Source organism: Physeter macrocephalus, chromosome 18 (genome assembly GCF_002837175.3).
Source record: "Physeter macrocephalus isolate SW-GA chromosome 18, ASM283717v5, whole genome shotgun sequence".
NCBI classification, from domain to species: Eukaryota; Metazoa; Chordata; class Mammalia; order Artiodactyla; family Physeteridae; genus Physeter; species Physeter macrocephalus.
The window spans coordinates 100,014,157-100,036,705 of record NC_041231.1 but is presented as its reverse complement, the minus strand read 5'-3'; the positions used below and the strand labels follow the sequence as shown (position 1 = coordinate 100,036,705).

The window sequence follows — 22,549 nt, the reverse complement described above, 5'->3', positions numbered from 1 at the left end:
TTTTACCCCACTAAAAAAGAAAATTTAAGGAGGCATCAGTCTCAGGGGTCTGCGTGTGTAGTATTGTCCCTTGGGCCCTAGTCCTGGCCCTGCTGGTATCACTCTGCTGCCCCAGACTTGTCTAGATGCTCCTCTCATGTACTCAAAACTGCACTAGATTGAAAACAAGTAATAATTGTTATCATTGTTACTAATATTAGAATTCTGTGAGATGTGCATCCATGGATGCACTTTAGAAGGATATCCACAGCACTTCTTTCCTGCATGGCTGTCTCTCATGACAGGCCGGAGGAAGTATAAGGGACAGAAAGTAAATATCCTCAAGTAGCTAAGGCCAGGAGTTTGGGGTCAGCAAGGAGATCTAAATACACTCCAAATGGGTTGCATTAATTAGTTCACTTTGTTTTCTTTATCTACTTGAAATTAGGGCTTGCTAGTTTCCATGCACATTTATAATAAGATAGTCTACAAATAAGGACATTCCTCTAGAAGCCTGGAAAGTTTCTGTTTATTTACTTCATTTTTGTTTCCTCCAGCGTACGGTTTGTAAAGGAAAGTTCCTGAAGTAAGCTAATGAAGTCTGCACTTTCACAGAGAAGGTGCAAAGAAAGTTGTAGGTGTGTTAACTGACAGTGGGAAAATTAATGCAAATACAATTAGAGCGTGAGGCATGATTGCAGTCATTTAATGAAGGGCGGTCAGCAGAGAGGCCTGAGTGCAGAGATAGTCATGGTCAGGTGCTATCACCTCTTTATGGCTTCTGGAGTATATGTTAAAAGGGGAGAGAGAGAGAGAGAGAGAGAGGGAAGGGGAGAAGGAAGGAGGGGGTGGGGCAAAAGAAGGGAGGGAGGGAGAGAGGGAAAGGCACTCAGCACGTGTGCAGCTGAACTGTCCTTGTCCTCCATCTCAGTCAATGTCAGCTCTTCCCTAGCTGCCATATATGATCCCATGGAATCATATTTAAATATTTCTGCAGTGCACTCATTTCATGATCTCAGTCCAGGCTCCTTCATCTCCTATAGGTTTCTATAATTGTCTACTCACTGGACTTCCTTCCTCACATCAATCCACTTGCCACAATGCAGTAACCCAATAATCCCTCTAAAAGAAAAAAATCTCTTCACTGGTGCTCCCCTGCTTCCAGTGGATCCACGTTGCTTTAGGAAGATACCCAAGCTCCTTCCCCTGGCCTCCCTGGCCCTGCCCTGCCCATCCATCCACGCATCCACCCTCAGATCTGCAGTCTAATAACCCTTTCTGTTTCTTGAATGAACCCAGCTCTACGGCTTCTGGTCTTCACCCAGGCTACTGTCTCTACTTGGAACACCTCTGCCTTTACCCTTCCTAGGACATACTTCTTGCTCTGTCCCTGGCTGAATCTTACTCATGCTTTGAATTTCAGCTTAAAAGTTAATTTCTCCAGAAAAAAATTTCCTGACCATTCTTCCCACGACCCACATTTGGTCAGGTTGTTCTGTGCTTCCCCTACCGTGAATTTACCCTTGTTGCATATTTGACTGTCTTTCTCCAGAGCTTCTGGAAGCTCTGTAAGGACTGGGATTTTATCTGTTATGTGCATCTGTTTCCCGAGTGCTAGGAACATGGCAGCTTCTTTATTTTTTAAATAAACGGCTGTTTGGGTGGCACTACCAGCATCTGTGGTTCCTTTTAACTGCTGTTAGCTGTGGCTTCTATAGACAGGTCTCAGCTGCCTGACCCACCAAGAGCACCGCAGCCTCTGAAAACTGGAAAGTGTAACCAGTAGCCTTCCAAATTGTAGCTGATTGGATGCTCACATTAATGGGATCACCATCTTCCCAATCCAGCAGCTGAAAATTCTGAGAATTATCCTTGATGTTTCCTTTTCACTTGCCCACTACACACCAATTAATCCGTAAAACCTATTCCGTTACACCAACAATGTGTCTCAGGTATGTCCCTCACTCCGAATTGTACAGCTGTAGCCCTCTTCAGGCTCTGCTGATTTCTAACGTCTACAGCAGGCGTCTGGGTGAAGCAGCAGCTGAGATTTGGGCAGGAGGGGTGGAAAGTTTCCACTCCATTTCCATTCTGAGCCCTCCCCCTCCACCCCTCTTCAATTTGCATGCTGGCTGGCCTGGACCCCAGATGCTGATACTAGGGGAAGCTGTGTGGCATCTTCGTATTTATTTTCATATATTAATTTACAGGAGGGCTAGGGAGTCCTTCTGTGGGAAATGAGCTGGGATTCTGATCCCCACTAAGATTTTAGGTTGTACAACAGTGGTGCCCTCTAGATGGTCCCAGACTCAGGTCATATTTCAGGAAAGGGTAACAGTGGCTCTGGGAGTGAATTCACACAGTGCACCAGTGGGAGTAGGAGAGGATTGCTGGCACCGGGTACAGCAAGGTGGCCGGTCCTGACTCGGCGTAGCCCGCCCCCCCCCCGGCAGTTTCTAATGGCTTCTGGGCGTGAGATGTCTATATGTGTAAGTGTGCGCGTGTAAACGGGTGCACGAATTTAGAGGGTTATTACACTTGGGGTGTCCAGGCAGCTTTGCTCTGGGGCCTCACCTGAGTGAGCACAGAATAGAAGAAAGAAAGCATCTCTCTTGCCCCATAGGAACTGCTATTGAGAGGTGACTTTAAAAATACCTTTCCCCAGGCTGGGTTACAGCTGTATATCTGTATGACACTTGCACTTGGCATGCAATACCTGACACACTAGCAGAGACAGATCCAGCATCAGCTGATTTCTGGTCTACCAAGAGCAAGGCAGTGGTGCACTGCAGGCCACCTGGGGCTGTTGCAATAGCCAGTAGCATTGTTCTACTTCCACCAACATAGGAGAGTACTGGCAGAGTACTGGGCATTGTTGGCGGTGACAGCAGCGGGCGAGGCGTGCTGACCTTAAAGCAAGCCCCCTGGAGGCGTTGGATCCAGGAGGCTGGGTATCGTGGCTTTACAGTCTGTGTGGGAGAGTGATTGATTCTCAGGACTGTGTACTACATGGGCATGTGTGAGCACTCACTGCATTATTAGAGTATTTTAGAGATGGAGGCCTTGGAGGACTGCACCACCTGCAGAAGGGTGTTCCACGCATCCAGACGTGGGATGACACTGGCACTGTGAAATATCCGTGGATGCGGAATAAACCACTGTGATTGAACTAGATGACTTAAGAGTATTCCGGCTGACCTGTATTCGTATATTGCTTTATTCTGTTTTGCTGCCCATGTCTTGCCACTTCAATCCATTTTAAGCACTATTGTCAAGATAGTCATTTTAAAGCATAACGCTCTGGCCACGTTACTAAGAATTCTCACTCCTACCTCCATGGCCAACAAACAACAGCAACAAACGCATCTCACTTTGTCTGTACCATGTCCAGCCTCCTCCAGCCTGCCGCCTGCAAGACTCTGTGAGGGGGCAGTTTCGGGGTGATTTCCTGTCAGTCTCTCTCACTAGTAGGTCCAGCTGAAGTGAACGGCGAGCCATCGCCTTCACGTGATGTGTGCCCTCCTGGCTTTGCGACTGTGCAGTGTTCACCTTCTCCCAGTTTTTGCTGCTCCGATCCAGCCAGTCCTTCAGGGCCCAGATCCAGTGACACCTTTCATGAAGTCCTTCCCACGCTGCCCAGTCGGATGGAACTGCTTCCCCCTCGTGTTCCCTTTGGCGCCTCGTATTTGCTATGACATTTTATCACTTCCCATCTCGTGCTCTAATAATTTGTATGCATGGCTCATCTCCACTTATTAGGTACAGACCCCCTACGGGCTGGGGCTTGGCCTTATGTAACTTTGCTTTTCCCAGCAGGACCAGCCCTGTGTTAGGGGAAATATTTGTTCAGTAGAAGAATGAGTAAGAGCCAGCAGTAGGAACGTTTCTATTTTCCTGCTCCTTAGGAAGAGCTAGGTGATGTGTTTTGGGGTGAGAGAGAAGGGGGGGAGTAAGTGAGCTACCATATATATAGATGACTAATGCTTTCCAAAGGAAATGAAAGATTTACAGTTATTACTACTTTGCAAAGCTTTATTTTCCCGCTTAGGGGCCAGCCCTCCAATTTTGCAATCTGAAAAATAACAAAAAGCAAGTGCCACGTATGAGGCAGTCCCCATGGTCTTGGTGGATATTTTTAGGTCATTGTAACATGGTTTCAGCAGTGAAATGCTTCTCCAGCTCAGGGTTATTGCCATTTTTTGGACTCATGTTTGTTTCTCACGCTCTCTCTGGCCCGGGACCGTATTCTTTACCTCATTCCTGCTATGCTGTTTCCCTATTTGAGCGTCCAAACTGGCACGCCTAACAGCTGACCTATAGCCGCTTCCCTAAAATATCTCCATGGACATCCACAGTTTGTGGAACTTGTTACTGACCATCCGTGGCCATGAAGGTGCATGTGCCCCCAGAGTATTGTGTAAGGGCGGAGGCAGCTGGCAGCAAGGAGTCTGAGCTCGCCTAATTAGGCAACGGGCAGGGAGGGAAGCTTCAGTCAATAGGGCAGCGTAAAATGCCTGCGTACAGGTGTATTTGCTTCACTCCAGCAAAAATGAGCCCTACTGGACAGAAAGCTGATTCTGTACTTCATTAATGATAAGAAAGTCCGAATCCCAAACCACTTCAGCTCCCCGCCAGGGTCTACCCAGTCACATTCCTGCTAGTGATAGGTCTCCATCCCTTCCCTTCATTTGCCCCATTACATCACTTTAACGTACAATCAGAGCACAGAGCTGGAAGGAACAACATCGTGAAAGCTTTTAGACTGTAGAGACGATGGTAAGCTTTTTTGCGTTCTCACCCCTTCAGCATTTAGCAGAGTGTGTTTTACACAAACAGGGAGCTGAACAAATACCTGACCATCTGAATACACTGAAAAGAGAACTGGATTTGGAAATAGAAGTCCTTGATTTAAGTCTCAGCTTTCATCTTCCCCAGCCACATGACCTTGGACGTGTCATTTAGCCCACTGGGGCTTCAGGTCTCCAAAGCTGGATGATCTCTGAGTCGCCTTCCACCACCCACCCTCTCTGATTCTATCTGCAGATTGATTGATATTGACATCTGTGGGCCTACATCAACTCTCTTGAGTTACCACAAATGCCACCAACTGATCTCCCTGTCTGATTCCTCTTTAATTTCCATCCTTCAGCCAACATCATCTTTCTAATCATCTTTCTTACATAAACCATGTTATTTCACTTCTCTGCTTATAACTTTTGCATAGAAAAGCCCTCATCTTAAAAGTCCAAATTCACTAACTTCTCCCTGTCCTACAGTTCAGCCATGCCCTCCGCTCCTCCAGCCTTTCACAGATGCTGTTCTCTCTGCCTGAAGGTCTTTTCCATATGTCTTTTGACTTATTTCTACTTATTCTTTGCATCTCAGCGTAGATACCACTTCCTTTAAGAAGCCAGTCCTCCACATCCCCCAGCAGCCTGTGCTTATCCCTGTTAGAGTCTCACCACCCTGTCTTCCCACTGTTCCTGTGCTTTCCTCTCTCCCAGGCAGTCCCTAAAGGCAGCACGGTGTCTTGCACATCTCTATGTCCTCATACCTTAGCACAGTGCCTGGCGCCGAGGAATAACTGACTGGACGTGTGATGTGTTCACTCCTGGCCATCTTGCCGCACCTCCTTTCTCCAACACCCCAGTTCCCTGCATTGTCAGAGCTCACGCCCAGACACCAATGAGCCAAACCCTCTTGACCACTACTTTTCATCCTTACGGGCGCCACAGTTTTCCCCAAATACCAGTCACCTTAGGTGCTCTATTACCTTCTTGCTTTCTGAGGAGGAAAAGAGCAAGGGTGGATATGAGGATTGATGATCAACTTGCAGGTGCTTAGGTAGAAGAAAATTAATAGACCAAAAGTGCTATTTCATATAGGAACTCTGAAAGTTGTATTTGGCAAGAAAGAATAAATCAGATTAAAGTCCACCAAAAAAAAACAGAGTATGGAAATTCATGTGCATAATCACCCAGCTACCACCCTGCTTCTCCTCAACACATACAAGAGAAAAAAATATATCCTTTGTGTATATCTTACCCGACCCCAGGTCCTAGATATTCTGTCTTTAGGGATTTATTCCTTTGGGTTAAGCCAGACTTGGAATATACATGGCGCATGTCCCACCACTCTCCATTCACATGCGATAGGCAGATTTTGCTAAATGGTAGCACAACTCTTTTGGTAGGGCCTCAGAATCCTTCTCAACACAGTGCTCCAGACCTCAGCTACCAGTAGGTCCCCAATTTATGCCTTATTCTCTAAAAGTGTCCTTCGTTAAAATGCAAAGACCCCAGGCTAGTGAACAGTGTAAATCAATTGAGTCTTGGGGTGGATTTACTGAACAAGTGCTTTCTTTAAGACAGGTGAAACATGAAAGACTTTAGGCACTCGGGGAAAGAAGGGTGCAGAAGGGCGGGAGGAACATACCTTGCAAAAGGGAAGGAAAGGCTAGGGAGGAACCGTCACCTGAGTTCTGGGCACAGAGGTTACTGGCTCTAAGACCAAGGCTGAAGAAGCACCTGAAGCAGGCACTGCTGGAGACCAGTCCTTTGGAATGTGTTCTTTTCCCGCCTCTGTCTCTGACAGAGCACTGCCCCTCACGTAGGGATTGGGGGATTATCCGGATTGGCAGATGTGAAAAGCTTATGTGAGGCTAGGCTAGAGTGGGAACATCATGATTCGCTTCCAGTCTGCGGGTACTATGCTTGGCACGCCCCTCCCAGTAGAGCAAGAGCGTGGCTGTGGGTGAGAAGGCTGTAGAATAGAAAGGGGGCGTTTCCAGTTGCCAGGTGGAAGGCCAGGCACTTTCCCTTGATTACAGACATTGGGCAGAATTCCTGAGAATTAGTGTCACCAGGCGGTTGACTGATGAAATCTAGGCCAGCTACTTAAATTGTCTCTCATGCCTCCAGTTAGGCTGTTCTGCAGGCCCCTGGGCAATGGCCCAAATGCCCTGTCAGTGCTCCAGTGCCAGATGTTGGTGCAACTCAGCCCGTAATAATACAGGCGACAGGAATGGACCAGACCTTGCCTGCTCAACCTGTCAGGCGCCCTTTTAGATGGAATGTATTTAGATGCCTTAGATCATTCAGCCATTCAAACATTTTAATTACAAATGAAACCAAAGATTAATGTTTTCCTAGGGAAAGTAACGTGTGTAGCTTTACAACGATTAATTCTGTTAACCCAAGATAAAGGCTCTCTTACAGAACAGAGTCTGGAATGACAAGTCTAAGTTGATTTTCTCTCTGCAACTCTTACCTGCTGACATAAGCGAGGCTAGCGGCAGCCAGCAAGGCGAGTCCTTTCCTCCTCAGTGGATAGCAGTGTGGCCTGAGGATGCCTTCAGCCAGAGAGAAGGGCAATGTGGACGTGTGCTGCAGGAGAAGAGACGACAAACCATCAATTCAAGGTGCCCCGGCTGCCCCCAGCTCCCTAATTCTCTCTTCCCCTCCAGTCTACCCTCTTACACAGATACTGGAGGAAACTTTCCAAAACTTGGCTTGGATTGTACTCCTTGGATGCCAAGGACCTACAGCAGGTCCCTACTGCCTACCATATTGATCCAGACTCCTTTGTCTGGCTACCAAGGCTCTTTATAATATGCTACCATCCCCTTCCTAACACACACACACTCACACACACACTCACTCACACACACACACACACACTCCTTCATAGAACAAGGCTGTCTCCTTCATTCTTTGCACTTGGCATGCTTGCTCCCCCTTCACACTTCTGTTCATGCTTCAACTGTGTGGAGTGTGTCTTTTCTCCCTGTATTCATATCGTCCATGGTGTTCGCAGCCAGTACAATCTTCCATGATGCTGTCTCTGTATTTTCCTCTTGCTAATTTCTCTCACTCAGTCCTGCTGCATTTACATCCTGTGCCATGTAGTCTAACACTTACGGTGCGTATTGGTAAGCTCGGTGCGGGGAGAGGCCGAGAACACATTTAGCAGTGCACTTGGCACCGTGGAGCTGTCCTGTCGGCGGGTGATGGGTGCTGTAGGGGGTGTGAGAGTCTCCCTCTGAAACCTCTGTGTTCTCCCCCCGCCTTCCCTGCTTCACCTCCTTCTTTATAACCATCTGTTTCCTCACATCTTTCAAACTCTTAACACTAGATATTTTCAGATGACATAATCAAGGAATAGTGGTGCTTTCGGGTGCGAAGGCTACTGAGTCCCTCTCCTCTCTTGGTTATGGGAACTGATCTGGGAAAGGTGACTTGAGTCTCTTTGCATTGTCCTTTCATTTCTTAAACACATTTATTAAGTTCCTCTGCCACACTCTGTGCTTATTGGTAACATCTCATAGTGTTAGTATTTTATACTTTTCACATTTACGTCATTCCTCTTTCATCCCTGCTCCCCAGTTTCCTCAGCTCTTGGAAGCCTCTTGCATCTGTAGCTTCCACTTGCAAGCTCCCTCCCAGTCCCATTCTTGAGCCCCGAGACAGCCGTGTCAGCACCTCAGTTACAGTAGGGGCTGGGGCTTAGGAATGGCACAGTGCCCATGGCACCATGCTCCCATGCCCAGCTGTGCTGCTGGAACCCTGGGTACCGACTCTGGCTGGCCTTTGCTGTCAGTCATACCAGTCTTGTGCTCAGAGGTATCCACAGGAGGCGGTGACTGCTTCTTGCTCTGCCTGTGCTAGCTTGGGTCCAGTCAGGAGCTCAGGACCCTCTGATGACAAGAAATGTGACCAGTTTTAATGGAGCAGGGGTGGGGTGAGGAAGAACAGGTCTTAAATACAGGGCAGTACTGGGTGGAGGGAGCCTGCAGTTCAGTGGCTCAGAGCAGTCAGGCTTCTTGAAGGCCCTGGGTACCCACATCTTAGTAGCAAAGCTTGGAGGAAGAGCATTGCGGACAAACCACAGCTTTTATAGACTTTCGACAAGGTTGGTCCTGAATATACTGACTGGTTGACCACACAGTGGAAAGACTTCCAGGCCCACTGTCATATCCTGCATCTTTCTTTGGTCTAATTTTAGGGACCCAAATCTACAGTTTCTCTGTCTCTCCCTCCAGTAAAGGAGCATGGTGTTTAAGGGCACGTATTTTCGAATCTGACCCTGGGCTAGTTACTGAATCTGTCTGAACTTCAGCTTCCTCGGTTAGAAAACGCGACAGTACATAGTACACGTGTCATAGAGGTACTGCTCTGAGGACTGAGATTAGTGCATGTAAAGGGCTTAGTGCTTAGCCCAGGAGAGCGTCCAGTGAGCATTAGCCGTGATGATCAGTATTCTCCTTCCCTTGTCATCCTTCCTCTCATTGGTGGCCCGGCGTGGAGTGGGGTGAGGCAAGCTTCTGGGGCGTCCACAGCACCAGGTGTGTGGATGCACCCTTGCCTGTGGCCTGCAAGCGGCTGGAGTGTGGTAGCAGGGCCATCCCCGTGGCTGTCCCATGGGTCCCTCTCCAGCCCACAGCTGGTGCCTGTGCTCCCAGGGATGGCCACCTCAGAGCCCTGGCAGTACTCTGTGATGGACACTGATGCTCCTTTAATCAGAGGCCCCTTCAGGAGGCCGGAGATGGGGCTGTCTACCCAGTGCGGCTGCCTGCCTTTCTGCCCAACTTCGCTCTCAGGAAGGTCCGACTTCCGTCAGGAACCATGAACAGTCCCATCATACCGGCCATTGACCCGACAGACTATTATCCCTGCTCACAGCAGCTTCCGTTCTCTACATTAATGATCATTTGGAACAGAATTCCTGTGGAATAGCGTAGCGCGTTTGCATTAGGAGCAAATGAATTCACAGTGATTAATGCTTTTATAACAAATAACTCAGGAATGCATGACTGGTCACCTCTTCTAGGAGCCTCTGCCCTTTGCAAGTGACATTCAGTTGGATTTCCAAATGAATTCTCCCCGATGGCTTCTGGGACGTTTACTTCAGTGATGTCATTAGTGATGGGCCATATACTATGGCTTAATACCAGCTAAGAGGTCTCTAAAAGAATCACATTGTTTTGGCCAGGGCGGGGGGTATGAATGAGGAAAGGAGGAAGATTGTATTCTGTGAGCTTTCTGAATATTGAGCTACTGTGAAGAGCCAAGCATGACACAGTAAACCTCCCGGTATTTCAAACCTACTGGTAGTATTTCACCTCACGTTGATATAAATTATATAACCTTTGTCAGGCAGCACATATTTTTCAAAAAAGGAGAAAAAATTTAGTAAGAGAAAAATCAAATATGCTTTCTGCTTCCAAAAAAATCTAATAATTAGGCTGGGATTGACACAAATTAGAATGTTGCCAAAAATTACTGAAAACAGTGACTCATTCTGTATTTCAGTTAACAGTTTTTCAGTTTCCCTTATAAACAGTGAAGCTGACAAAAATTAATTATCTCAGAGGGAGTAAAATATTTCCTTCCAAAGTAAACAAAACATCATGGGCCGAAACAATAGTATGTGTAAACAGAGGGGATGGAAGGAAGCTATCTTTCCTTGTTAACTGAGCCATCATTTTGGTAGATTTTTCTTTAAATACCTCATTCCCAAAGCATTGGTTAAAAGGAAAAGTGTTGTTCTCTTTTCATCCATTTCTACTAAATTACCCCTTTCCTCCTGTCCTTTGTGTGATGCCTACTTCCATCGGAATATCTCGGAGACAGAACTATAAGCATGAAAGATTGATTTAAGTGTTAGTATAATAGTTGCCCTGTAGATTCCTTGGTTGCAAAACAGCCTTGTAGATAAGTACTACAATTTACCAGCCCATAGAGAATTCCTATAAGGTTATATGAGTGGCAACATGGAAAGTACTGAGCACTTATTTTTACTAGCCTCATACCAGTAGATAAGCAGCTGCTCTAAACAGCTTCCCTGTGTCTGAGGCTCAAATTAAAATGAGATGCATTTGCCTGACTCTTGGGAAAGAGGCCAGCCTCGATCACTCAGATAACCCATGGAGCCAACAGTCTTCCATCCTTGTTGTGCAGCCTCCAGAGACTGACTCCAGAAGGTGAGGACGGCCACACTCTTATCTCTAAGATTCTTGGAGGTCCAAGAGCACTTAATTGTCTTCAGTGAAAGAAATTCAGAGAGGCTACACATTGTAAAACTCAGACGATAACACTTTAAAATAAGTTCTCTGCCTCTCTCCTCTGTTTCATTTCCTCATTGCACCAGCTCTTATGTTGAGTGGACCAATATAAATAAGTCAGCCTTTGCCTTCTCAGGCTGGTCATTGAAAGGCTTTCTCCTTCATGTGCTGTTCCTAATCAGGAGCTTATGTAGTATTGCCCACTTCACATCTGCTTCAGTCTTCTCCTTCCTTCCTCTGTTCAGGCAACTCTTGGATCTGAGAATTCATTCCTTACACTGGCTCTTCCCAAACTGAGTTTCTTTCTCTCAAGTCACTAAGATAATGTCTTTGGTTCATTTATGGTGCTACTGGATAGATATTTTAAAATGAAGTTTTAGTGCACGGACAAGATTTTACTTCTGGGTACATTAAGGAGGATATTTTTGCTTACTGTATATTAAATATATCATTTTTAAAATTTTAAAAATGAAAGCCTTCACAAAACCTCCTCGGGGCAAACACATGGTCAAAACATCAATTAAAACTTAAACATAAATACAACAACAGACATGAAAATGGAGGCAAAACAAACCTTAATAGAACGCCGTTGTACCCAGGCTTGTTATTACAATGGCGGATCGTGTTCCTTAAGCTTGAAAACTACACACAGTAAAAGCATGCGGTAATAGTTGTTTTGTAAATCCTAGTAAGGCAATCTCTGGTTTTGATAATATCCATTTACCAGCTAAAAAACTTCACCTCACTCTTCACCAACTTCCCCCACTGCAGTTTCTGCCTCTAACTCTTACAGTTTGGGACAGTGGTGATGGTCTTTCTGGGAATATTTTGTATCCAAAAGCAGAGACAATCTATATTCTCTATGGCCCCCGCTATGTGACTAAAGGTGCAGTTTTGCTTCAGGTCAATCCAATATATGGTAATCTGGATATGTAGACACAGGTTATATTGCTTACTTATCTAGGGGACTTTTTTTTTCACTCTTCCACCTGCACTACCTGCAGGAGTCTTTTCCATCTCAAATACTAGAGTTGAGAAGATAATTGGATTTGTAAAAACTTCCTTTTCTACTTTCTAGGAACTTAAGTGCACAGACAGAGCATGACTGTAATTAAAGAGTCAGCGCCTGGGGATGAGGGGTTGGGAGGATAAACCACCCAGAGAAAGAGCCAAAGGCTTCTCTTTGATCTCCAGTCTACCTAGGTGGGCTGACACAGCCCAGTCAGGTAAAAATTCAGAGAACAGAAGTTAAAAACCAATAGTTTTATGTATTGCAGAAGAGTAGTAATGTTTGCAACTTACTCTGATACGCACCACAAATAAGATGACTTGTTGGATGGAGAGATGCATAGATTTGTGATAAAGCAAATACCGTAAACTATTAATAGCAGAACCTAACTGGCAGGTAATACAGGTGTTCACTGTAAAATTCTTTCAACGGTGCTTTATGTTTGAAAATGTTCATAATAAAATGTTGGGAGAAATATGAATAGTCTTACTGACCTGGAAAGAGAAACGAATGTTCCTTTGGGCTGAGGAAGAAAAGCATGCCATTATTTGTGAACTTGTATGTGAAATGAACAGGTGGTTAAATGATAACTTTCTGAATCTTTTATGGTTAAATGATAACTTTCTGAATCTCTGAACTTTCTATGTGATTTTTTTACTTGCTACACTATTGTCCTTCGGGTTAATATGTAGTTTAGCCAACATTTCAAAGCAGCATTCTCCTAGGAAGCTAGTCGGCTTTGATGGTGTCCAGCCTGGTGAAGAAGTGCTTTAGATTCTGTTCAGTTAAGGGTAAGACAAAAGAAAGATCTGGGCTCTTGAGAGCCTGCAGTCAGGAATATATCTGCCTCTTCCCATTCTCCTCCTCTCTGTCCCTGCCTGTCCAAAGCACCAAACCCCTTCCTCCAATTTAACTCTCTCCAGCAATAATAACACCCTAGACACCAGCTGTAATCAGTGACTCATTTCTTTCCTTCTCGATCCAAACTTGATTCACTTTCCTCCTCAGATGCTTCCCATAGCTGTCTATTCTTTTATCTTCCCCAGCATCACCTCCCTAGCTTTCTTCTATTTTGGTCCATACTCAGCATTGCCAATTAGACCAACCTTATTCAAACAAGTTTCATGTTACTACTCCCCCCAAAACCTCCTGTGGCTCCCTGTTGCCTCAGTCCACTGTCTACTCCTCTAATCTTATCTCTCTCCCACTTTCCACAATATCTCCACAGGCTCCATCCCTTCCACTCAACCCAGTCTCCTCATTATTCCTGTGTTTCATTCTGTTTCCTTCCCTAGAACTCCTCCCTCTTTTCATACACCTAACTCTTTTCTTTAATTCTTCTCTCCCAGTCAGACCCACACACTTTTGCGATGCCTTCCAACCAAAAGCACACACATTAACGTGAGGAGATGTAAAAGAACATCAGGACCCAGGAGAACACTGAGACAGAAACATGCCAACCAGAGGCTTGCTGGGTTGCTGCTGTCGAGATTTAAATGCAGCAGTTTCTTTCCAGACAGCCAAAGTGAAAAGAGAGAGAGATGGAATGTATACAGTTCCTGTTTTTTTCTTTTTTTTAAGGGGAAATTAAGTTTTTCCACTAGTAAGTAGGCCTCAAAGAAATTTTCACTGTTGCATCTCATTTAGGGAACACTCAGTAATAGTAGGCAGTGCTCTCACCAGTGTCCCCATAGCAAAACATTTCAGAGATCTAAGTTCCATAAAATGATAATATCCGATAAAATTTGAAGGCAAAATAATAAAACACATTTTGAAGGGGATTCTGCCAGTAAGGAGATAACATTGTATGATTATGTAGACTTCTGATGATCAGAGCCGTCGAGGGACTCCAGAAATAACATTTCCCCCCACGAGAGTTTTTGCTTGGTTTTACTCTAATTGTGAGTCATTAAACAGCCAGTGTTAGATTCTGTGTTTAGAGCCTAGAGTGTAGGTATTATACACTGTTGATGACACGGCGATATAAACGCTTTGCAGGAATTCAGAGTCAGTGGTAATGTTGACACCTTTTCACTGCAGATCAGAAGCCTCACCAAGAAAACCATCCTGCCTCTAGGAGCTGAGCACCCAGCGCTTTCTGCAACCTCTGGGGCCCGTGGCACGTGCATGTCACACCCGTGTCACATCCTGCTTTTGCTTAGATGCTCTCCCCTGTCCTTCCTGCAGCTCGTTTGGTTTGCATTAGACTCTTCTGTGCTTAATTACATTCCGTTTTCACTTTTACACTGTCAATTTCGTGTACTTTTTCTTCTATTCTCAGTTAGATTATAAACAGTTTGAGGTCAAAGCTTTCATCTCCTCTTTTTTCAGGACTCCCCTCCACCCTCTGATTAATAACGACTCTTCGACCGATTTTCTTCATTCAAACCTATGTGTTACCAAGTATTATGGAATTAAGCCCTTAATGTGGCCTGCAAAGCCCCTGGTGATCTGGTTACCTGTCCCGTCTTTATTTCCATGGCCTGCTCCGCATCCTGTGGCCTTCACCCAGCCCTCACCCCCTGGTGACGCTGCCCTTCACCCACAGTTCCCTTTCTCACCACTGGTACATTACACACACTTATGTCTCCCCTTTCTCAGCCCCCTCCACCTTCTCCTCACCTTATAGGGCTCAAGGTAGATACCCCTGCCTCCAGGGCAGAATCTGGACCCCCGGCAGGTGCCCTGACTTGGCACGGCTGGATCTCCCTGTGTTCGTACCCATCGCAGCATCACATTATTGTGTTCACCCAGTACCGGCCAAGCCTTCCAGAGATGGAAGCAACTTGAGGCTAGGGCTGTCACCATTTCATCTCCAGTGCTCAGAACCGTGCTTAACCTCTCTGGCCACTTACTGTCTGTGGCATGAATGAATGAATCAGTGAAACAGTGGAGTGGGGCAAAAGAGGAAGAAGAGTTCCTCTGCGTAGCCTGGGAAGATAATCCGTGTCCCAGAGTGAGAAGATGACAGCTGCAGGCCAGACTCACCTGGCTTGGCAGCCACATGTCGGGCTGTGCCCGTGCTTAGCGGGGCCACAGAGTCAATCCCACTTCAGGCTAGTCACCTGTACCCTTTGTCATGGCTATAGGTGGCACCCCAAGTCCGGAAAATGGGTGTTGTGGGTCACGGGGAAACCTGTGAGAAAATGTGACTCCTGGGAACAATCTCTGGGTGCCAACATTACAGCAGCTAAACTACAGACTCAAGAAAGGGGTGTCACCATCCCTGCAGCCCTGCAGGAGTTGGCAGCCCTGGAAGAAGTCAGGAAATTTTTATCCAGCAAAGGCTGTTCTTTGGGACCCACTGGCCTGTGGCCCTCCATTCTGAGATTGGGCCCGGTGTAAACAAACTCCCCAGGTTTTCTTCGGTATCTTCTTTGTACCCCCTCCTCTATATCAATCTGTAATCCACGCTTCCTCCATGCTTCTGTGCCTGGCTCCACAGAGCACACATGGAGACTTGTTTTCAAGACATAGACAGATGGGCAGCTCTCTAGAAGGCTGCTCCGAGTTGGAGAAAGGAGACTGTTCTTTTCAAGAAAGAGAAAGTTTCAGAAGCATAGGAATCTGCTCTTGCTTTAGAGCCACCATCTCTCAGGGCACCTTCCATTCCTCTCAGCTATCTCATCTCCATGTCAATAAAGGACTCAATATTTAGGCAGCTGGTTTCCCTGGGAGATAAAACAGTGAATCAGGAAAGTACCCTGTAAGCACAAGCACCAGGGCAGAGTTCCAGATACTCCATGTGACGGATCCCATGATGGACCAGTTTCCACACTTTTTCCTTCCTGCCTCTGGCTTTCCCTTGCTGACCCATCAGGGTATTCCTAGAAGGACTCACCAGCTGTTCTGCAAGAATGGCAGTTGCTCACTGGTGACCTTCCCAGATGTGTGTACTTGGTTGATTTAGGGTTTGTCTGCATGAGGGGCACATGAGCTCACTGTGGGGTTTCGGTGGCGGGGTGGGGGGGGGCGGTCTTCCCAGTAGAGGGAGGAGATGGATGGGAGTGGCACCTAGAGGTAAAAGAAAAGTTTGCTTGGGAAATGCCCTCATTTGCTATCCATCAAATATCTCATGAAAAGCAGTTATGTTTCAGCACTCCAGGCAATTAAAAGGTCCATAAGATATGGTCTTGGAACTCAAAAAAATATTAATGAATTTCAACTTACATTTACTGTAACCCTACAGATTTCACACTACACCTGGGCTAGTTCTAAAGCATTATGTAGTGGAGGCTCTGAAAGTGTTAGACAGCAGTAGGCAGCACTGGGTTGAGCCCTTGAAGTCCACAACCAAAGAGAACAAGTTCTCATTTACTGCAAAGACCTGCTTCTCCTTCACGCACTTCGTAAAAATCCTTCACGCACTTCGTAAAAATCCTTCACACCTAAGAGACTCAAGGGTTTCTCCTCATGAGCTTTTGTGGCATCCCAAACTGTGTCTTAATATCTCATAGGCAGTCACTAAGCTGTGTTTTGTTCTTTCAAAATAAAAGTCAATTTTAATTCTCTTTTATTAAAAGCAGGTAGCTATAATCACAGACTACTTTTTCAATTATGAACAATTATTTTTCTTGCTGAGAAGCAAAAAGCAAAACAAAATGAAAACAAAAGGGGCATCTGTAGAATATCAAAGAAGAAGTCCTGTAAGATAGTAGATACACAAGTGTGGTGCTCAGAAGAGAAATCTAGCTGGAGAGAGAGATATGGGAGCAGCGTGTAGAACTTTTTTTAGTGGTAGAGTAGATGAGATGACCCAAAGGGAGTGTGTGAGTGAGAAGAATAATAAAGGATCTAGAAGAAAAACCCTGTGAAAGGCAGGGTTTCTCAGTCTCTGAACGATTGATGTTGAAGAATAGGTAATTCTTTGTTGTGGAGGGCTGCCTCTGCCTTGTAGGATGTGTGGCATCATCCTTGGCTTCTCCTCACTAGAAGCCGGGAGCACCTACCCACCCACAGCTGTGACCATCAAAACTGTCTCCAGATGTTGCCATGCGTTCCCTGGAGAGCAAAAGCAACCCCAGCTGAAAATCCCTGATTTAAGTGATGGACAAAAAAAGAACATCTTGCAAAGGTAGTTGACAAGGAGTGTCAGAGAGTCTGGAGGTAAAGGAAGGGACTGTTTCGAGAAAAAGATGTGGTAAATTTGTGTCAAAGATCAAGGAAAGGTATTAAGGCACCCCTGGTTTTAGGGACGAGAATGTGTGGTGAGCAGAGAGGAGCTTTTGCTCCTTGTGTCCCCGATTGCTCCTCCTTCCTTCTAGGCTGACGCCCATGTTCCTTGTCCAGTCTTCTGCATCTTTGGGTTTCAACCTCCTGTTCATAGTAGTTTTAGACCTGGACCTTGGAGCCCCTGGGCTCTGGGAGGAGGTTAATACAGAGATGTCTCCAGGGCTGCCATTGCCTTCCGTTCTGCAAACCCCAAGAGTGGGTGGACATTTAGACAAGTTTTAAAGTGTAAAATTTGGGAACCTACATGTGGCACAAGTTGATTACAAGTCCACTTGCTCAGAGCCCTCTACACTCCTGGGAATGCAAGCCTGTGGCATTGAAATTCTCCCATTGCCAAGAAATTTGGCTTACTTCCTTATCGTGGTCCTCTTAGGAAAAATAAAACAGAATTTCTCAAAAGGTCACAAAATTCTGTCTCACCAGAAAATAGTAAAAATGTGGCTTTTATGAGTTCCTAGATGTGTTTGGAGAGAGATGTCAAAAAACACACAAGCTTTTACTCCCAAGCAGTTTGTACTACGAGAGCTCTCCAGAATACCCCTCTGAAATGATCGTGCATTTTTTGGTTTCCAAACTCAGGGGGGAAAAGCACAAAGGTTTTTGTTTTGTTTTAGTTTGGTTTTTATAGCTTTCAGATCTGAATTTTCACTGGTAGAATCTGTTCTGATTAAGGGAAGTGAAATGCTGAAATCTCCCCTGGTTTTATGAGGGTTTTGTTTGTTTGTTTGTTTTCCAATTCTGCCCTCAACATAAGACTCCTGATTACTACTGAACTCTTAAAACATTAGGTTCTGGCTTTATGGAGGAGGGGCTACAAGAAGTTGCTGCTGCAGGTGGCCCGGCTTTAGGAAGACCAGTATAAATTCCATGAAGCCACACATTCTTGACTGCTTTTTACTACTGAAATCCACGGATCTACATTACTTCCTGGTTCATAATTTTCAGAAGGACTGGAGAAAAGCAGAGATTAGAATGACTCTTAGAATTATAGCAGCTTGGAAATCCTGTGTCCCTGATTGCACAGGTTGCACTTTCTACCAGTCTAACAAGGTAGAAAGGTTTGCTTTTACCATTTGTCTTAGGGTTCTGACTGTTTGGGGTTTTTTTGTTGTTGTTTGATTGTTTGTTTTCTTTTTATGAGTGTGTGTATGTATGTTTCTTTGTGTGATTTTTTTTTCCGTTTAGTTTTGCTTTTATCATCTGGCTCGGGGTTCTATCTGTTCGTATTCTTTTTTTTTTTTTCCTTTTTTTTCCTTCCAAGCCTTGTGACTGGCAGGGTCTTGGTGCTCTGGCCAGCTGTCAGGCGTGAGCCTCCGAGGTGGGAGAGCCAAGTCCAGGACATTGGACCGCCAGAGACCTTCTGTCCCCATGTAATATCAATTGGTGAGAGCTCTCCCAGAGATCTCCGTCTCAGTGCTAAGACTCAGCTCCACCCAATGGCCAGCAAGCTCCAGTGCTGGAGAGCCCATGCCAAACAACTAGCAAGACAGGAACACAACCCCACCCATTAGCAGAGAGGCTACCTAAAGTCATACTAAGTTCACAGACACCCCAAAACACACCACTGGACGCGGTCCAGGCCCACCAGGACAAGATCCAGCCCCACCTACCAGAACACAGACACAAGTCCCCTCCACCAGGAAGCCTACACAAGCCACTGAACCAACCTAACCCACCGGAGGCAAACACTAAAAACAACAGGAACTACAAACCTGCAGCCTGTGAAAAGGAGACCCCAGACACAGTAAAGGCAGACACCAAAAACAATGGAAACTACAAACCTGCAGCCTGCGAAAAGGAGACCCCTAACGCAGTAAGTTAAGCAAAATGAGAAGACAGAGAAATGCACAGCAGATGAAGGAGCAAGGTAAAAACCCACCAGACCAAACAAATTAAGAGGAAATAGGCAGTCTACCTGAAAAAAAATTCAGAGTAATGATAGTAAAGATGATCCAAAATCTTGGAAATAGAAAGAAGAAAATGCAAGAAACGTTTAACAAGGACCTAGAAGAATTAAAGAGCAAACAAACAGTGACAAACCACACAATAAATGAAATAAAAAATTCTCTAGAAGGAATCAATAGCAGAATAACTAATGCACCAACATTCAAATAATAGGGGTCGCAGAAGAAGAAGACAAAAAGAAAGGGTCTGAGAAAATATTTGAAGAGATAATAGTTGAAAAACTTCCCTAACACAGGAAGGGAAATAGTCAGTCAAGTCCAGGAAGCACAGAGAGTCCCATACACGATAAATCCAAGGAGAAATCGACAGTAACACAATAATAGTAGGGGACTTTTAACACCCCACTTTCACCAATGGACAGATCATCCAAAATGAAAATAAATAAGGAACAAGCTTTAAATGACACATTAGACCAGCATATTAATCAAACTATCAAAAATTAAATACAAAGAAAAAATATTAAGAGCAGTAAGGGAAAAGCAACAAATAACATGCAAGGGAATGCCCATAAGGTTAACAGCTGATCTTTCAGCAAAAAGTCTGCAAGCCAGGAGGGAGTGGCAGGACATATTTAAAGTGATGAAAGGGAAAAACCTACAAGCAAGATTACTCTGCCCAGCAAGGATCTCATTCAGATTCCACGGAGAAATTAAAACCTTTACAGACAAGCAAAAGTTAAGAGAATTCAGCACCACCAAACCAGCGTTACAACAAATGCTAAAGGCACTTCTCTAAGCAGGAGACACAAGAGAAGGAAAAGACCTACAAAAACAAACCCAAAACAATTAAGAAAATGGTAGTAGGAACATACGTATTGATAATTACCTTAAATGTAAATGGATTAAATGCTCCAACCAAAAGACACAGACTTGCTGAGTGGATACAAAAACAGGACCTGTATATATGCTGTCTACAAGAGACTCACTTCAGACCTAGGGACATGCACAGACTGAAAGTGAGGGGATGGAAAAAGATATTCCATGCAAATGGGCATCAAAAGAAAGCTGGAATAGCTATACTCATATCAGACAAAACAGACTTTAAAATAAAGAAGGACACTACATAATGATCAAGGGATCAGTCCAAGAAGAAGATATAACAATTGAAAATATTTATGCACCCAACATAGGAGCACCTCAATACATAAGACAAATGCTAACAGCCATAAAAGGGGAAATCGACAGTAACACAATAATAGTAGGGGACTTTTAACACCCCACTTTCACCAATGGACAGATCATCCAAAATGAAAATAAATAAGGAACAAGCTTTAAATGACACATTAGACCAGATGGACTCAATTGATATTTATAGGACATTCCATCCAAAAACAACAGAATACACTTTATTCTCAAGTGCTCATGGAACATCCTCCAGGATAGAGCATATCTTGGGTCACAAATCAAGCCTCAGTAAATTTAAGAAAGTAGAAATCATATCAAGTATCTTTTCCAACCACAACGCTATGATACTAGTTGTCAATTACATGAAAAAAAAACTTTAAAAAATACAAACACATGGAGGCTAAACAATATGCTACTAAGTAACCAAGAGATCACTGAAGAAATCAAAGAGGAAATCAAAAAATACCTAGGAATAAATGACAATGAAAACATGATGACCCCAAATCTATGGGATGCAGCAAAAGCAGTTGTAAGAGGGAAGTTTATAGCAATACAATCCTACCTCAAGAAACAAGAAAAAGCTCAAATAAACGACCTAATCTTACATCTAAAACAATTAGAGAAAGAAGAACAAAAAAACCCCCAAAGTTAGCAGAGGAAAGAAATCATAAAGATCAGATCAGAAATAAATGCAAAAGAAATGAAGGAAATAATAGCAAAGATCAATAAAACTAAAATCTGGTTTTTTGAGAAGATAACCAAAATCTTGGAAATAGAAAGAAGAAAATGCAAGAAACGTTTAACAAGGACCTAGAAGAATTAAAGAGCAAACAAACAGTGACAAACCACACAATAAATGAAATTAAAAATTCTCTAGAAGGAATCAATAGCAGAATAACTGAGGCAGAAGAACAGATAAGTGACCTGGAAGATAAAAGAGTGGAAATAACTGCCACAGAGCAGAATAAAGAAAAAAGAATGAAAAGAATTGAGGACAGTCTCAGAGACCTCTGGGACAACACTAAATGCACCAACATTCAAATAATAGGGGTCGCAGAAGAAGAAGACAAAAAGAAAGGGTCTGAGAAAATATTTGAAGAGATAATAGTTGAAAAACTTCCCTAACACAGGAAGGGAAATAGTCAGTCAAGTCCAGGAAGCACAGAGAGTCCCATACACGATAAATCCAAGGAGAAACACACGAAGACATATTAATCAAACTATCAAAAATTAAATACAAAGAAAAAATATTAAGAGCAGTAAGGGAAAAGCAACAAATAACATGCAAGGGAATGCCCATAAGGTTAACAGCTGATCTTTCAGCAAAAAGTCTGCAAGCCAGGAGGGAGTGGCAGGACATATTTAAAGTGATGAAAGGGAAAAACCTACAAGCAAGATTACTCTGCCCAGCAAGGATCTCATTCAGATTCCACGGAGAAATTAAAACCTTTACAGACAAGCAAAAGTTAAGAGAATTCAGCACCACCAAACCAGCGTTACAACAAATGCTAAAGGCACTTCTCTAAGCAGGAGACACAAGAGAAGGAAAAGACCTACAAAAACAAACCCAAAACAATTAAGAAAATGGTAGTAGGAACATACGTATTGATAATTACCTTAAATGTAAATGGATTAAATGCTCCAACCAAAAGACACAGACTTGCTGAGTGGATACAAAAACAGGACCTGTATATATGCTGTCTACAAGAGACTCACTTCAGACCTAGGGACATGCACAGACTGAAAGTGAGGGGATGGAAAAAGATATTCCATGCAAATGGGCATCAAAAGAAAGCTTATAGCAATACAATCCTACCTCAAGAAACAAGAAAAAGCTCAAATAAACGACCTAATCTTACATCTAAAACAAAAGTGAGGGGATGGAAAAAGATATTCCATGCAAATGGGCATCAAAAGAAAGCTGGAATAGCTATACTCATATCAGACAAAACAGACTTTAAAATAAAGAAGGACACTACATAATGATCAAGGGATCAGTCCAAGAAGAAGATATAACAATTGAAAATATTTATGCACCCAACATAGGAGCACCTCAATACATAAGACAAATGCTAACAGCCATAAAAGGGGAAATCGACAGTAACACAATAATAGTAGGGGACTTTTAACACCCCACTTTCACCAATGGACAGATCATCCAAAATGAAAATAAATAAG

At 44.2% G+C, this 22,549-nt stretch overlaps 1 protein-coding gene across 1 annotated transcript in view; it reads right to left on the bottom strand.

The window, feature by feature from the left end:
• Positions 1-22,549, bottom strand: part of ADTRP (androgen dependent TFPI regulating protein) — an 89,646-nt gene that overhangs the window by 18,650 nt on the left and 48,447 nt on the right. The window contains exon 5 of the mRNA XM_055079945.1: positions 7,249-7,364. Coding sequence (XP_054935920.1) covers positions 7,249-7,364 — 116 coding nt within the window. The remainder of the gene's footprint in view (positions 1-7,248; positions 7,365-22,549) is intronic.